Raw genomic sequence first — 17,543 nt, 5'->3', positions numbered from 1 at the left:
AAATAAGATGTATACTCAAGTGTTAGGGTTTAATAACATTAACAGTTTTTAGTGCTTCAACAAGTATGACCGTAAGTGAAATGGCTGTTCTGTATCATCCCTGCCCTGGGAGATTGTATAGTAGTAAAGAGTATTTACTGTTGATAGTTTTATACCATCAGTGGATAATCAACACATTGAAAAAAGGCAAATAATGTTTCAGTAACATCTTTCACCTGCCGGACTGCTTAAGGGTCCAAGGGATTATTATCCAAGGGTCTTTGGACCCCCTTTTTGAGAACTGCTACTGTATACCAATCTCAACATACGAATATTGATGCAAAACATCCAAACGAACAAGTAGAATACAGCATTACACTAAAATAATAGTACTTTTGTCAGGGCCAGGTGTATTCCTCATTTAAATGTAAGGATGAATATTAGGAAAGCTCTTAATATAATATACAACATTAGTAACCCAGGGAGGAAAATGCAGATGATGGTTATAATAGTTTCTAAAAATGAAACTAACAAACTAAAAATGAAACTAACAAAAGAGTGCCAAACAGTATAGTTAGGCAAACTGCCTTTTAAACAGTTAAAAGCCACAAAATAAAACCCATAGTAAAAAGGAATACATTAATTTTTAACAGGATATATGTGAGTGTGTGTGTGTGTGTGTGTGTATGAATATCTTTATTATATGTTTTCCTCAAACCAAAAGTCATCATCCTTCCCAGTTGTAAACAATTAGAGTACTCCCATTTAAAGTCAGAAACTAAACTACCCAGTATCATATGGCATCATTATCATTGTAACATTGTTTTGAAATTGCCACATACCATATCATAATGATAAAGAGGTATGCATGTTTGAAAAAATAGAGGAGAATTCTCATTATAGGTGAGAAGACTATAAACCTGGAAAGCCTCAAAGAAACAACTATTAAAACTATGTTAGGATCCATAGGATCTCAGATGGCTATTTAAAATTTTGTGTCATATGTCAAACGTTTTCTATAATAGGACTTTCCTAATAGGAATAAGAATACATTCAAACAAGTAAAAAATAAAGATGATAAAAAGCAATATATAAGATCTAATTAAAGAAAGATACATGTAAACTGAAGGAAATATAAATGTTGTTTATTTCTGGGATAGAAATTAAACCTTCTGAAGATAGCAATTCTTTCTAAATCTATAAGTTCAGAGCAACAGTGGAATCTGAACAGATTCTCTTACTTTTGGAGTGTGACAGTATTGATTCTACAATCTGTAAGAAAATTCTGAGGAGAGTAATTAGAGGTGTGGGTGGATAGAAGGCTTTGTCCTGTTGGCCTTACAAAAAATAAAAAGCTACCGTATGGTATTGATACCAGAGTAGGTGAGTCAGAATAAAGTCCCAAAATAGATCTCAGGTATTTGGGGATTTGGCATATGATGCATCTCAAGACCTCTTCGGTAAGTGATCTTGAGAGAGCTGGTTGGCCATCGGATACAGATCTTAACCAATATGCAGTTTTCATCAATTGCTGTCATGTCTGCTTCCTCAGTTTCTAGTAACTTTCCCTGCCTCAGATGATCTAATGACCTGCTACTAGTTTGATAACTTTACTATTCAACTATCTTCTCACAACACATAGAGTAAAATAGTTGAAACTCTTTAGCTAAGGGGTAATGAAACTTACTTTCATTTTATTTCTATTGAATGGGCCAGATGCCAGCTCATTTAATTTCACAGCTCTGAAGTAAAACTAATCTGCCTTTTACAAAAGAAGAAACAGATTTTTAAGCAATGCAGTTTGACCAATTGTCACAGGCAGGTTTCAGTTCTAAAGTTTGTTTTCAGAGTTTGCCTTCATTCTAGTTAGGCGAACTGCCTGTTAAAACTTACTGCGTGGCTCCTATCTGTGCTCCCAGCAACCCTCCCCGAGCCCTAAATTCCACCTGTTTCCTTAGTCTTCCTCTGATATGTCTGTACTGGACTACTTCTGTGCCTCTGCCTATGCACTTCTCTTTGCCAGTAACATTTTTGTTAGTTCCTTTCCACCTGTCTATTATTTACTTATCCTTGGAGCTGTAGCCAAAATTCTGTACCTCTTCCATAACTTGAGTACATTTTCTTGTATTTCTGCAGTTGAAAGCATCCTTCACTTTTGAAAATTTCAGTATACTTTATATTTCTGTAATAACGTACATCACTCTGCCTGGGATTATTTATATTTATATTGTTATTGAGAGAAGTTTACAAAAGTTAAAAGACACAGTTCCCAAACTGTAGTTTAGTAAGAAAAAACAGATACGTAAACTAAAATACAAAAGAGTGAAATAGTGTCAAAAGAAGCAAGTAGAAAGCAGAGTGACTGTTCTCGGTAGCTATGGGGACACAGAAGACCTCATTGAATACATTATTTTTGATCTGAATCTGGAGAAATGAAAAGGATTCTGCTAGTTAGAATCTAGCAAGGGGAAGTATCACAAATGCGGAAGAGTGATTGATCTGTGGGGAGGGATGAATTGGGAAATGAGACTGGGAAGGCAGTTTGAAACCAGATCATAGAACCATACTCCTGAGTTTGACCTTGTTTTCTGAGACAGCCACTGTATTTTTGAGGAAGTTGTAAGGAAAAAGAGACTGGCAGTGTACAAATACCTTAATACCTTTTTAAAATCTTAGGTTTACAAAAATCCTGAACTATGTTGAAACAAAAATGTACTTTTCAGTGGCATAGCTTGAAAGACCTGCGATTTCTTCCATAAAGAAGAAATCTTTATTTCTTGTGTGTTTCTGAGACCGCGTTCTACAGCTCAGCTAAAGAATGGCTGGCAACTTTAGCCATGGCTTGTTTATACACATTGGTGCATGCATTTATATTTATTATGTACAGAACAGTTTTACTTTTAGTCAGTGATGCCTGGACATTTCCTCTTTACACATGAAGACCAGCTAAGGATTTTATGTACAATGCACATTTATTTTTGAGATTCAGTGTACTGAGGGTAAGCATATTTAATGATATTTCATCTATATATTATCAAATCAGTGTTTAAATATTTAGCAGCTGGGGTTATCCATGTTATAGCCTTCCTTCTACAAATTACGATAACAAGGACTTACTAGTTAGTACAAAAATAGGGTTTCCAGAATACAGATAAGCAGAGATTAAAGCAGTTAAAATTTCTAAATACCTTGAAATCAGTGGCACTACTTAAGTTGAAGAACTTTTATGTCTCAAGAATGTTACTTTGAAGGGTCCTCCTGTTGACTGAATTCAGCAGCAGACATAGTACAGTTCCCTTCCTGGATGTAGGAAGTTTGTTTCCAGTGTTCTCACAGACTTCATCATAGTCATGAGAAGGTGATGACAGGTACCTATAGAACAAGAGAAAGACATCCTAAGTTCTTGCTCCTTAATTTATTGGCATAAATTTTTTAGCTTGCTTCACAATATGGTCAGCATATTTGAAGTGTTATCTGTGTTTTCAGGCTTGATTGTACAAATATAAAGGTTTTCTTTTCAGGAATGTTTGGAGTGTTAGAAGTAGCTACTGAAAATAAGTTGATATCTTAAAACAAGTAATTAAGTTGGGATGACTAAAATATTGAGTAAAACTTCTCATACATTGCATGAAGATTCTATGTAACCTTTATTGAATAATGAGTTGAGGTTTTATGTGGCAGTCGTATGTATGATTTTTTTTCTGTGTAATTTATATTGATGTACTTATTTTTGTGTGTTGTTTAGCCGTATATGTGGGAGTCCATGTCCTGCAGTGTGGCCTGATGTAATCAAACTACCATATTTCAACACCATGAAACCAAAGAAGCAATATCGTCGAAAGTTAAGAGAAGAATTTGTTTTGTAAGAAGGGGATGCTTAAATGTCCATATTGCATTGATTTTTTTTTCTTTTTAGTTATTGTGAATTCTAAATGTCACTGTCCTCTATTGACCCAGCGTAGACCGATCACAATTCTCTTATGTCCTTTAATTTTGACTTTCCCTTTGCTACATGCAAATTACCATTTCACTATCATTATGGTTTCAGTGATTTGGGGTTGTGTGTTTGATTTGGAGTTTACATGATGGAACTTTAACATCATTTAAAATTTTAATGAAGCAACTTACATGTTATTTGAGTTCAGGTTTTTATTTTGTTATAGGAAACTATACTATTCAGTTCTTCATTGTTAAAATTGCATATTTCCAATTGAGTAATAAAATAATGCTATTGTTTGCCAAATTTCAAATTATTTAGAATGATAGTTAAAAAGTATGTAAAAATATGTCTCAAAGGAAAATTTGGAATTTATTGGAATAAAGTAGTACAAACATGTTATAAAATGTTATTTTAAAGAAGCATTAAACTTATGTCAAAGACCATGTATGACTTTTGTAATCCTCTCATGCCAGTATTCCTGCAGCCGCATTAGACTTATTTGATTACATGCTCGCCTTGGATCCTAGTAAGCGCTGCACTGCAGAACAGGCTCTTCAGTGCGAATTCCTTCGGGACGTGGAGCCCTCAAAGATGCCTCCACCAGAGTAAGTGGCTCTTTATTAATAATTAGATCCCATCTGGACAGTTTTAGTAGCATCTGTATAAAATGATCAGAAGCTATTGCATGATTATTTAAGTCAAAAAGAATAAGTCAAAAGAAATAGAATACTAGTAATACACATAATTTGCACATCTAGAATTTAGAACCTTGCTTAATGTTCTGCTAACCATAGGAATAGCAAGAGCAGCTTTTCCTTTTTCTAATTTTATTAATAGATTTCAACTCTAGGAAAATATTCCTGCTGCTAATATTATTCTAGTACTACTTCTGCCAGCCCCAGTGTTGCTATAGCTAAAAATTTGGGTGCTATGCTAAGCATTTTTCATGTATTACATTAATCTTTATAATCCTATCAGGTGGGTATTATTATTGTCCTCTTTATATAGAGGAGGAAGCAGGCTCAAAGAGGTTAAGAAACTTGCCCAAGAATACAAATCTAGTAAAGGGTGGAGCCAGCCAGTTAGTTCAGTAACAAAGAGAAATTCTGAAATATTCCTGGCATACTATATAATAGAAAATCCTTATCATTGGATAAAAGAGCATTAGTAACAAAAGTCTGTATAGAAGGAGTTTATTGGATGAAGCAGAGAAAATGTATAGAGTTTGGGAGTCAGAATAGCTGGGTTCTTGAACCTTCCTTCCCTTGTGGCTCCTGTAATTTCTCTAGGATTGCTTTGGGGAAAAAGGGAGGGGACAGAGCAGTCCACTTGGTTCTCTTTTTTGATAGGACCTAGAACTTTTGTAGGGATTTTTATAGTAATTTAAAAACTGAACGATGAGGGTCACAAAAGCAGGCCTATCCCTATAATAAAATGTTTCCGTGTAATAAAATTAGTATATTGTGAATGAACAAACATGGGCTTTGGAGTTCAAATCCTGGCTCTTCCACTTATCACTTAGATTGGACTTACTTTATTTCTGAGACCTTCACGTTCAACTTCATTAGGTTTTTACTGAATTATATGAATAGACATTGTGGGATGATTTGACAGGCAGAAAGGATCTATCACTTAACATGTTGAAGGACCTGAATCATTCGCTGTTTAATTAATTGTTTCATGGTGGGGTTTTTGTTGTTGTTGTTGTTCTTTGCTTGTGGGTATATATCAGCAGGCTTGAGACTTTGGCACCAGTACCCCTTCAAAGTATATCTTTTATAACTTCTGATTTGGAAAAATTTCACCTCTGCAGAAAAATATGAAGAACAGTACAATAAGCACTTATATGTCATTCACCTAGATTCAATAATTGTTAACATTTGCTTTACACTATATATAAGGTTTTCGTCCTGAAATATCTGAATATTGTATTGTGGAAGTGACACAATACTTATAAATGATTTGTCATGTAGCTGTAAGAACTGGGACTTTGTTACTACAGTGCCATTATAAAGCATAAGAAATTTAACATTGCGGTATGTAGTAGGCAATCCATATTTAAATTTCTCCAGTTGTCCCAGTAATTTCCTTTATAGTTTTTGTTTTGTTTTTTGTGTTTTTTTGATGAAGAATTCAGTCAAAGCTCACTCATTGGATTTAGTTGTAATTCTCTTCAGTCTTTAATTGCTCTTTGGGGGAGGGCTTTTATGACATTGGCATTTTTGAAGAGTTCAAGCTAGCTATTTTGTAAAACATTCTACATTTTGGCTGTAATTGCTTTCTTGTGATCAAAATTAGAATAACTTTTTTTTTTTTTTTTGTCAAGAATAGTACTTAGGTAGTGATGTGTGCTTCCTGCTCTATCCTATCAGGAGGAATGTAAGGTCACTCTTCTCCCATTATTGGTAATACTAAGTTGATCTCCTGGTTCAAGTGGCCCACATGAAAGAATCCTGGTAAAAATTATATTGAGCATATTTTTAATTAACATCTAAACTTGTTTTAATCAAGGGTGGAGATAGTTGCAAAAGATGTAAATTTCAGTGTATGGTAAGTGTTGACACTTTTAAATGGAGCAGTTATCTCACTTCTTGTAAATGTACCCACTGGGATCAAAATATCTTAGCATTTTGATATTCATCAAGATTCATTTAGAAAATACAGAATACTCTTCAACAATTGGACAGTGTCCCTTTTTTTAATCTGGAACTTATATTAATTTCACAGGTTTTTAATGTAACATATTTATGCTTGAAAGTATTTTATTGATTACCGTATTGAACTTCTTTAAAACAAATATATGTATATAAATGGAAATTTAATCTTAAAATTTTTCTGATTTTAAGCTTTTTTTCTTCTTGATCAGATGGTCATTGTGAATATTACTAGTACATATTTCAGTTTAAAAAAGGAAAGAAAATTGTTGACTCACTATGTTGTAGCCCTGAAACTAATATAATATTATATGGTAAATTATATGGCAACTATATTCCAATTAAAAACATTTTTTTAAGGAAAGAAAAAATTAATAAATTTGTAAATGCAACCTAATGAAATAGGTAGGACTGTGATTTTTTTTATATCTACCAATTAATATTACTCATTCTAGAATGAGAGAGTTCCACATTAATTGTAATTTTATTCTTTTCTTTTTATAAGTACCCTTGTAAGTAAGCCTTTGCGAACAAATGGTCTTTTGTCATAGTTTTATCACTGAGTTCTTTGCACTCCTTCCATATTATGTCCAAAAATCACAGAGTGATCTGTCATCAGAAATTATGATAATGACCTTTCAGATGTCGACTTAAGGTTCTGTTTTAATTTTCTTGACAGTAAAGAATTGGAAAGCCTATGGCTTGAAAAGATTTTTAAGAGTCATTCATTATTTATTTTTTCAAATTTTGAGAAAATAAACTAAAGAAGCTTTATTAGTATCTTATTAAATGATTTCTTATACTTCGTACTTTTTCTTTTATTAACACTTATTTCATCCAGTAAGTATACTTGGAAAAGTTTAGGGTGTCAACATGTAACGTCAGTACAACTTCGCCAATCTATATGTTACATCTTTTTTCTTATTACATTTTTAAAATGCATGGTTTTGTGAAACCTTGGAACTGTAGATACATCCCATTTAATTAATGGAAAACATCTGTTTTCCTAATTGGAACCTGTCCATATTGTCAAACACATCACCTAAATGTACTTAATTTTTACCAGAACACACCTGACTGCATTTCTCCATTAAAAATAAACATATTAAAAAAAAAAAAGCTTATTAATACACATTTTGGTGAACAGGCTGTAATCCAGTAATAAATTACAGGATGCATCACTAAAGCATTCAGGTTGAAAGTATAATGATATTGTGATTAATTTTAGGAATAATCAAATGAGAATAGGATATAAAAACAAAACAACTGCATTAATTATATTAGATGTGGTGTCGAAACTTTACTGGCATATTTAATGGAAAGAAAAAAACATATTACTAAAAAGTGAAAGAGTGACAGCTAGCCTATAATTTTATTTTTTCTCAACAGTAAGTGAAAAGCACTGAACAATTTATAAGATAAAATATGATCAACTGTAATTGGAATAAACATTTCATGATGTGAGTGATTTGATAAAAGTAGTTTTAAACTATCTTATGGAATGATGATAAATGGGTATCAAGCGTGAATACAGTGCCTACTATATGAGGGGCACTGTCCAGCGCTTACACATGTTAACATATATCATTACCTCTACCCCATAAGGTAGATTATATTGTTAATCTCATTTTTAAAGATAAGGAAACTGAGGCACAGAGGTCAAGTTACTTGCCTAATGAGAGCCAATAAGTAAGTGGCTGAGCCGGTATTTGAACCTTCAGAAAAAGCACATAAAAATGTGGTCATCCTGGAAAACATTGCCGGTATATCCAGAGTCTGCATCACTAACCTATACATTACAGCTATTGGTTGGGTAATGTTGGTCTTTCCTAGAGATGAGCTTGGAGATCATCCATAAAGAATCTCTCAGCTTTAAATTGTGGGAGGGAGCCCAGAAGCCCTTTCCTGTGGATTTCTTTGCTTTCCCATTATGGGGCTCTCCTGCAAGAGCATCAGGGTGGAAGAAGTGAAGTCACTCCTGTTGCCCCACTCTGAGTACCGCAGTATATCTGAATTCGGAATATCCCAGCAGGGGCTAAGGCCACACATCTTAAAATACATAAACACACACACAGAAAGGAAAGTCTTTGGCGGGTTTATGATGCCTTAAAGCTTCCCAATATCAATATTTCAAATTGTACCTTTGTTTGTTACTCCAGGAGGTTTTTACACGCTGAGGCAATGCACCATAGTAAGATGGCTGAGAGGTATGCCTTTGTTTTGTTTTTGGACCTCAGGTGCATAGACTTGGTTTAATCATAATCCTTGTGTCACTCATCATTGGTCCATGCATGGCTCTCTTTTTTTTCTTTTAGTTACTTAATTAGTTATTTTAAATGATGTTAATAAGCAGCCATGAACCTACCAAATAAAAGCTAGAACCTTGGAAATAACCTACGTTAGTCATATCATACCCTCTCCCCACCCCCTGCCCCACGACCTATCCCCTTGCCTTCCTCCACCTGAGGTAACCATCATCCCTGTTTTCTTTTGTATATACTTTTGTTGCCATCTATATGTACTCATAAAAAGTTATATTTTAAAATTTTTAGTTGTTTTTAATTTTATAAAAGGGTGTCATGCTGTTTGTAATCTTTTGGGAATGACTTTTTTTTACTTGATATTATATTGCTAAGATTCGACCATATTGTTGCATATGCCTTTATTTTGTAACATGAGATGAGAGTAATTGTGAAAGAGGTGTGAAAGAACTTGCTGTGCAGGCCATTCTCCAAAGTCAGTTGTAGGAAAGGACACGGAGCTATGTCAGTTGTTTTAAAACCATTTCAGGTGCATCCCCTTCAAAAGCATCCCTAGAGGTGAACACACCCAGGTTGAAGACTTGTAGCTGTATCAACCAGGTTGGGGCTGCTTAAGAGAATTTGTAGATATTCTGGGCAAGTTTATTAACCTTTTCAAGCCTCAATTTTCTCATCTTTAAAATAGATATAATAGTAACTTCCCATTGGAATTTTTATTAGGATAAGAAGAAAACATTTATAAATCAACCACTTACATCTTTCTTTAGGCAAAAGTTACTCTGTAGTGTTGTCAGTTTTAAGAAATTACATTAATGAAGGTAGAACTGTTTCAGAATTGTGGGTAATTTTGATAGCTGCTAGGTATTCAGAACTCTTTATTGATGAGTAATTAGCCTGGACTACCTATTTTTGAACCTTTTCTGTAGCATAGTTTCATTTTAGAGCATTTGATTATGGAAGTAAATAAGAGGGTATTAAAAAAGTAAAAAGCTTTTACTAGAAAGTCTTTCACAAATGTTATCTCCTAGCCTTTACTACTCTTTAATCCTGTTTGCATTTCCTGCGAATGGCATATTTTTTGCCTTTTTTTCCATGTCCTGTTCAGTGTATGGTGTACTGTGATAAGAACTGGCTTTAAAAGACTGCACCAAGGATAATAGTAACAAAATTTTATGAACATGTGTTCTTCATTCATAGTTTTTAAAAATTTTTTTAATGTTTTATTTTTTATAGAGAGAGAGAGACAGAGCGTGAGCGGGGGAGGGGCAGATAGAGAGGGAGACACACAATCCGAAGCAGGCTTCAGGCTCCAAGCTGTCAGCACAGAGCCCGACATGGGGCTCAAACCCACGAACTGCGAGATTATGACCTGAGCCAAAGTCGGATGCATAACCGACTGAGCCACCCAGGCGCCCCTTCATTCATAGTTTTAATAAATGATTATTTGTCAATTATTCAGAAGCCACAGAAAAAGTCCATTTGTAAAAGTGAATCCCTGATAGAGGTGGGGCCTCAAGGATGATTTTTGTTGAGGGGCTCACACAGCATGTGTATGGAGTCTTCAAGATCAACTGGCAGGGGTGTGGGGTGGCAGCTTTGGTGCTGTGTAGGAAATATTAGCAGGTTTTGGTTGTCGTTAAGAAATAACACTGACAAACAATTTGATACCTTTTTTTTTTCCAGTCTTCCTTTATGGCAAGATTGTCATGAGCTGTGGAGTAAAAAGCGAAGAAGACAGAAGCAGATGGGCATGACCGATGATGTTTCAACAATTAAAGCCCCCAGAAAGGACTTGTCTCTTGGCTTAGATGACAGCAGGACCAGCACACCGCAGGGCGTGCTGCCGTCTTCACAGCTGAAACCTCAGGGCAACTCGAACGTAGCGCCTGGTCAGTAATGCTTCCCGGGTTGGTTTTCTTCCCTCGTTTTGTGGCTAGCTGTGATTATGTTGCTATCGTGTTAAAGCATTTGTGGCTAAAACATTAAGATTTACTCACCAAACTTGACATTTCCCTGTTAATTGCTTGTGCCAGTATAGACATTTTACTGCTACTGGCATCACAATATGAAACAATCTTAAGGTAAAAGGCACTTCAGAAGAGCATCAAATTACATATGATTAGTGAATGGTCAGATTTCTCTATTTCCTTTTTCCCCCTAGGGCAAGAATCCATAGAAAGATACAGGAAGACAGCCAAAATTCATAATAGAAGTTCTTTCATTCTGTTTATAATGTCCTCAGATCACTCTTACTACATGGCCTGTTATATTATAGAATCTCAAAAATTGGAATCTCATATTGTTCGAAAAATGACTTGAAGTATGATAAAGAAGGCTATCTGGGGGAAACTTATTAAATTTCTTCCTCTGGATCAGTCTGTCATAAGAGTAATCTTCTTCATGAGAATTCGGCCTCTTGAGTGTTGTCAGAAATGTTGTTAAACTCATTCTGTCATTTAGTTTTAAAGATCAGTTAGTTGATTAAAACAGATCTGATCAGATTGAACTTTGGTGGTTGGATATAAATATAGAGTAGATTAGCTGAGAAAGATTTACCATTAATGCTTTCCCATGTAATCTGCAAGCTTATAGTTGACCTTGGTCAGACTGCATTAAAGTACTGGTACATTACTTTACAAACCAAAAGCAATTGTTATTTGTTGCTCAGAGTTTCATTTTATCTTTTGTTTTCCTTTTTTTGAAACTGTCACTGTTAAGAAGAATCCTGGTTTTGTGAAATAGGAATGAATCCTCTCTGCTTCATTTTCTTCATCATCAACTGTCTTATTTTAAAAGAAAATGCCCTTTTTGTTAGAGGAGACACCATAGTTACAGAATACTTGCAAGCTCACACAGAGCCTGCCTCTGCTGATGTAGAAATAAAATGGAAAATGAGGGGAAACTGGCTCTTAGGATGCAGCAAACAGACATGGCTCTTTGTTTCTTAATGCCTGCGAGTCACAGGAAGAACTTGCAAAAGTTTGTTTTGAGTTAACCTACAAATAACATTAAGAAGTAATAAAAAGGCTCTTAAAATATATATAAAGAGAGAAAATAAAAGGAGAGCGTTACTCATCAGTTTTTTATTTTCTTGGAGTTTCTCTTCTGTTGTTTCATCATTCTTATAATAGAAATTGCTTATCAGGGTAGTGTCGCTGAACTTCTGTGGTATCATACACATTCGAGCCTCGTTATGTGTGGCTCAGAGAAGCTTGCACGAGAACCTGTGCAAACCGTCACTAGCCTCAACTGAAAATTGAAAAACAACGCCATCTGTTTTGTTGGTGATGAGTTAATACCATCTTGCATGAGCATTATAAGCATGCTTCTGTAGGAGTTCCTAACTTACCCTAAGGGACTTACCTTAAAAAAAAGGTAATTTGAATAAAATACATTTTATTAAGGAGTCTGTAACATCTCAGTTTGAATTTACAGCAAAATCAGGTTAGGTCCTCAGATAATAAGCATGATTTTAGATGAGCTTATTTAAGATGATTTTAGTGAGTAGTTAAGAGCTCAGACTCCGGAATCAGAATACCTGGGTTCTGATCTCAGCTTGGCCGCTTACAGCGTTTGTGACCTTGGGCAAATTATTTAGTGTCCCTGGATGTCAGTTTCTTCTTCAGTTTAAAAACAAACAAACTGGGAGTAATAATAGAGGGTGCCTTCAAGGTTGTTGCGAGGAATGGAAGATCCCAAATGCTTCAAGAATGCCTGACACTGTAGCTGCCCCGCGCCGCCGCCTCCAGTCCCTGCTCACAGCTGGCGAATCCCACTCACACCTACCGTACGGGGCTCCAGCAGTAGTCTTGGTTTTCCTTTTGAACTATTGAGCCCTGAAGAGAATTCTTCAAAACGGGCCGCAGTGTGTTGTTGTTGTTTTGACTTACGTGCAGTTACATCTTAAATGTACGTACATGAAATTAGAACCAGGCTGAGATTCCTGTTTCACAGTGTTTCCTACACACTGTCCCACAAATGGGCATTTTAATAGGGTAATATAGAGCCATTTTGGGGGGGGGCGGGGTGTGCTGTGAATTATGGCAATTCTAATTAATACAAATTTTGTCTTTAGTAAAAACAGGCCCTGGACAGCAGTTAAACCACAGTGAATTGGCAATTCTACTAAACCTACTACAGTCTAAAACAAGTGTTAATATGGCTGATTTTGTCCAAGTGTTGAACATTAAGGTAAACTCTGAGACTCAACAGCAGCTAAATAAAATAAACCTTCCTGCTGGAATTTTGGCAACAGGTGAAAAACAGACAGACCCATCCACACCACAACAGGAGTCTTCGAAACCATTGGGAGGAATTCAGCCTTCTTCTCAGAGCGCGCAGCCTAAAGTGGAGACTGATGCTGCCCAGGCGGCCGTGCAGAGCGCGTTCGCAGTTCTGCTGACTCAGTTAATAAAGGCCCAGCAGTCCAAGCAGAAAGACGTGCTACTGGAAGAGAGGGAAAATGGGTCGGGACATGAAGCGTCATTACAACTCAGGCCACCTCCAGAACCTAGCACTCCGGCATCGGGTGAGTGTGCAGAGAGCAGACTGCTAACAGTGTCCACACTGTTTTTTCTTGATTGGGGGGGGGGGTCTCTGATGCGTATCGTTTGGTGGCATTGCTAGGAGTAGATGTTCTGAAAATTCCCAGGTCACTGGTCATAGGTTGGTACGTGAGTCCATTTACTCCTAGGAAGAGTAGATTCTTTGACAAATTACCCATGAGTGCTGTAGCTCATTAAGAATGCCAGAGATTTTTCTCATGTAAACCTCTGATGGAAGAAATAATTTACTCCAACTACAACAACATGATTGAGCAAGGCAGAAACTGTGTGTGTATGGTAGCTTTTGTTCTTCAGGCAATAAATAGGTAGATGTGAGATACCTTGGAAAAGTCCAATGCAGTTAAATTTTTCAGTCACCACAGACCTAAATGGTAGCAGGCAATATTAGTATTTATATCCCTGTTTCCTTTCGTTCCTTTTTTTTTTGCTGGAAATGGAACTTCCGGAACTTGTGATGTTCTTTAGGACCACCTGTAGGAAACTGACTATTTTGAAACACGTAGTTTTCCATGATCACTTTTGACTCTCTCTCTCTTTTTTTTTTTCCTTTTCTTTTTGCTTTGTTTCACTTAGGGCAAGATGACCTCATTCAGCACCAAGATATGAGGATGTTGGAGCTCACCCCAGAACCGGACCGGCCTCGTATCCTCCCTCCTGATCAGCGACCTCCTGAACCACCTGAACCACCACCAGTGACCGAAGAAGATCTGGATTATCGGACAGAAAACCAGCACGTACCCACCACCAGTTCTTCGTTAACTGACCCTCATGCCGGAGTGAAAGCCGCCCTGTTACAGCTGCTCGCTCAGCATCAGCCCCAGGATGATCCCAAAAGAGAAAGTGGTATGGATTACCAGGCAGGAGACACTTATGTGCCCACATCAGACTACAAGGACAATTTTGGATCCTCTTCTTTCTCTTCCGCTCCTTATGTTAGCAATGATGGTCTGGGAAGTAGCTCTGCTCCTCCACCATTGGAACGACGTAGCTTCATTGGAAACTCAGATATTCAGTCTTTGGATAACTACAGTACTTCTTCATCTCATTCTGGTGGTCCACCTCAGCCTTCTGCCTTTTCCGAGTCATTTCCCAGTTCAGTAGCTGGATACGGAGACATTTACCTCAATACTGGTCCCATGTTGTTCAGTGGAGACAAGGACCATAGATTTGAATATAGCCATGGCCCCATTGCAGTCCTGGCGAACAGCAGTGACCCTCCCACAGGGCCAGAGAGTACTCATCCTTTGCCAGCAAAGATGCACAACTATAACTATGGTGGTAACTTACAGGAAAACCCGGGTGGCCCCGGCCTCATGCATGGACAGACCTGGACTTCTCCTGCCCAAGGACCTGGATATTCACAAGGATACAGGGGACACATTAGCACATCAGCTGGCAGAGGTCGAGGCAGAGGGTTACCATACTGAGTATCTGTTTTTCCTCAGGCACATCATTTTTATCTGGAAAGACTTTTCTAGCTGCAATTTAAGGCAGCAATCCAAGAGACTTGAATAATATTAATTCAACAACAGCTTTATTTTTATGTGGAAAAGGGTCTTGCATACAATAGTTAAAAAAAAAAGAAAAAAAAACCTTTGCTTAAATTCATGCTGTTCTAAAAACTAGATCTATTGATTGTACATCTTCACAAATTCTAGTTAACAATTTTATTTTGTATTCTTGCAGTTTTACGTGGATGCTAATCTTAGGGACATAAGAGTCTTTTATGGCCCTCTTGCAGATCTTCTGAACTATGCACATTTGTGCTTTTTTTGTAAGTTTGGACCAACTTTTATGTAACAACCAACCAACCCCTCCCCCCCTCCAGTTTTACAACAATCAGAAAGGGCACTGATTTATTTGGTATTTTTCTTTTTACAAAGCTACCTTTAGTCAAAGGTCACTGTCAGTCTTTGCACCTGCTTCCAGTGTTATTGTGAAAGGTGTACTTTGTGCTCACTTCAGAAAATAAAACACAACCTTTCTCTTGATGCAACAGTTTTATAAAAAAAAATGGTCAACGTTATTTTTGTTTTATTTTGCAGATTATCATAGCCGAGCAAAATGCATTCAAATGAAATAGTGGGTTTTATATGAAAAATATGGGGTGGGGAGGGTAAGTAAGTGCCTTAACAGGTAAGCTGAAGGTCTGAAAAAGCAGTTAACCTTTACACCCATTTTGTCTTCTAAAGGGAATCAATACTGTATTGAAGAGGCAGGGAGCTCTCCAGTGTTTAGGGACTGCTGCCTGTTCAGTTCCCGCTAGACTCATTCCCTCTGCCTGTCACACTTTCTTCTTTCCTGCCTGTCTTTGGGCTATGTTACCTTCCACTACCACCTTGTCTTGCTAGGAGCGTGAGAGCAAAGAAAGGGATTAGAACTCCAGTCAGTATCTTGTTACTTCCAAGAAGTTCTAAAAAGTTACATCATTTAAGTGGTTGAAAGTAATAGCTAAATGAGAATTTTAGAGTACCCGTTTTCAGGCTGCCATATTGTCCCTGTTTTCCTTTTGCCATGGATAATTGGAGGGCAGTAGTGCAGAAGCAAGGCTTAATAAACAGAATTGCCTGATTCTATTAAAGTTCATGGGGGGAGGGGAGGCAGACATCATATTTTAAGTTACGCAATTGCCATTTTAAGAAAAAGCCGTTCAGTTTGTTAACTAGAAACTTTGCCTACACTGAATTTATTGAAACAAAAAGAAAAAGTAGTGAGAGAAAACCTCTTCTCTTCCTTCCTCTCATCTTCTGTGAGGTTTATTAGGACTTCTGCCAGACTTAGAGCAACCTTAGTTCATTTTAGCATTTTTCTTTTATTAAAAGCAGCAAAGAAGGATGGACTAACCCTATGTAAGCTGTAATTATGTCAAGTCTAACTAACTTCTCGTGCACGCTCAGGCACACGTACAATTACAATAAATTCTCAAAAGGAACCAAAGGTGAATAACCAGTGTTTCCAGTATCCCTGAATGGAAAAATAAACTCTGGAAATGAGAGCTGTGCCAATTAACCATTTTGTTTTAACTGTTCTTTCTCCTGGTAACTTACTTTTTCATCGGAATTGTAAATCGGAAGAACTGTTTTAGAATGGAAATTTGCTCCAGTTCTAAAGTCAGTCTTTTAACCCCATGCCCTCTGACTTGTGAACCTTCATTTCAAAATACTATATGGGAAGCATTACAGTTTGGTGACAGCAAGGATATTTTAAAGTGGATATTTTACCATTTTACTGCTATAAAATGAGTTGATGTCAGTTGATCATTTTATTTTTTTGATGGAATTTTTTTTTGTTGTTATTGGGGAGAAAAATGAATGGAAGAAAAATTATTTTGCTTTTATTTGAATTTTGAGTACTAACAACTTAAAACTACATTGCAGGAGGTGAAGAAATACTTCAAATTTAGCAAAATAGCTACAGTATTCAACTATCTCAAATTTTAATATGGTGAGTCTTAGCGCTTTAGACTTTCCTATAAGTGACAGTATCTTAAGTTATTCTTAATAGTCACACTTGATAATTCTGCTGACCATAGCAGCTAACCGAAAATTGAAGATATTTATGTGACATGAATAGCCTGTGTTTTAAAAATTAAATATTTTATATAAAATTGAACTGTGTTTGGATAGTTTTTCCAACATTTCAGTTATATATTTATGTTGGGAGAGTGGCTGGGAGGACAGGGAAGTTGTTGCTTGAAATTGGAAATTTGAACTACAGCTTATAATATTACCCTTAGACAGTATTAATTGTGAAATATACCAGTATCTTACGCACCACTTAGAAAAAATCTTGCCGGTTAAACCACAACACAATGCCCAGATGCAGTAATTGTAAGATACTTCCCAAATTCATAGATGTTATTATATGAAACAGTCAGTGAAATACGGTAATAAAAATCTCAATGCATCCTTCCATACCATTTAATACTTTAGTAAATACGGATTAATAAAAAGAGCCGGGATGGAAATCACTAATTACATAGGTTATAATTGCAGTAATCACGAGTATTCTTGAGTAAAGTCTAAGGACCATAAAACGTTACTTAAGTTTTGGGGAAAGAAACAGGTAAGTCAGATTGCAAATATGAAGATGAAAATAAAAGACTGACCTACCAAAAGAAGAAAACTTATTATCTCCCATGTGA

At 36.3% G+C, this 17,543-nt stretch overlaps 1 protein-coding gene across 2 annotated transcripts in view; it reads left to right on the top strand.

Annotated features, from left to right (window-relative positions):
* CDK13 (cyclin dependent kinase 13) overlaps positions 1 to 17,006 on the top strand; it is a 124,559-nt gene extending 107,553 nt beyond the window's left edge. Inside the window, exons 10-14 of one of the 2 annotated variants that reach the window (XM_047096877.1) lie at positions 3,725 to 3,841; positions 4,393 to 4,524; positions 10,518 to 10,723; positions 13,090 to 13,362; positions 13,973 to 17,006. In XM_047096877.1, the coding sequence (XP_046952833.1) occupies positions 3,725 to 3,841; positions 4,393 to 4,524; positions 10,518 to 10,723; positions 13,090 to 13,362; positions 13,973 to 14,826 (1,582 nt within the window). In that variant the 3' untranslated portion in view covers positions 14,827 to 17,006. Of the gene's footprint in view, positions 1 to 3,724; positions 3,842 to 4,392; positions 4,525 to 10,517; positions 10,724 to 12,909; positions 13,363 to 13,972 lie in introns of both variants that reach the window. The other variant, XM_047096876.1, reaches the window with a different exon arrangement.
* Positions 17,007 to 17,543: the final 537 nt, after the last annotated feature.

This window comes from Lynx rufus, unplaced genomic scaffold (assembly GCF_022079265.1).
Source record: "Lynx rufus isolate CCGP_SWC_20201006 ecotype Redwood Valley unplaced genomic scaffold, mLynRuf1.p SCAF_4, whole genome shotgun sequence".
Taxonomy (NCBI): domain Eukaryota; kingdom Metazoa; phylum Chordata; class Mammalia; order Carnivora; family Felidae; genus Lynx; species Lynx rufus.
Note: the sequence above shows the minus strand (reverse complement) of the source record. Positions and strands in the feature narration are given on the sequence as shown.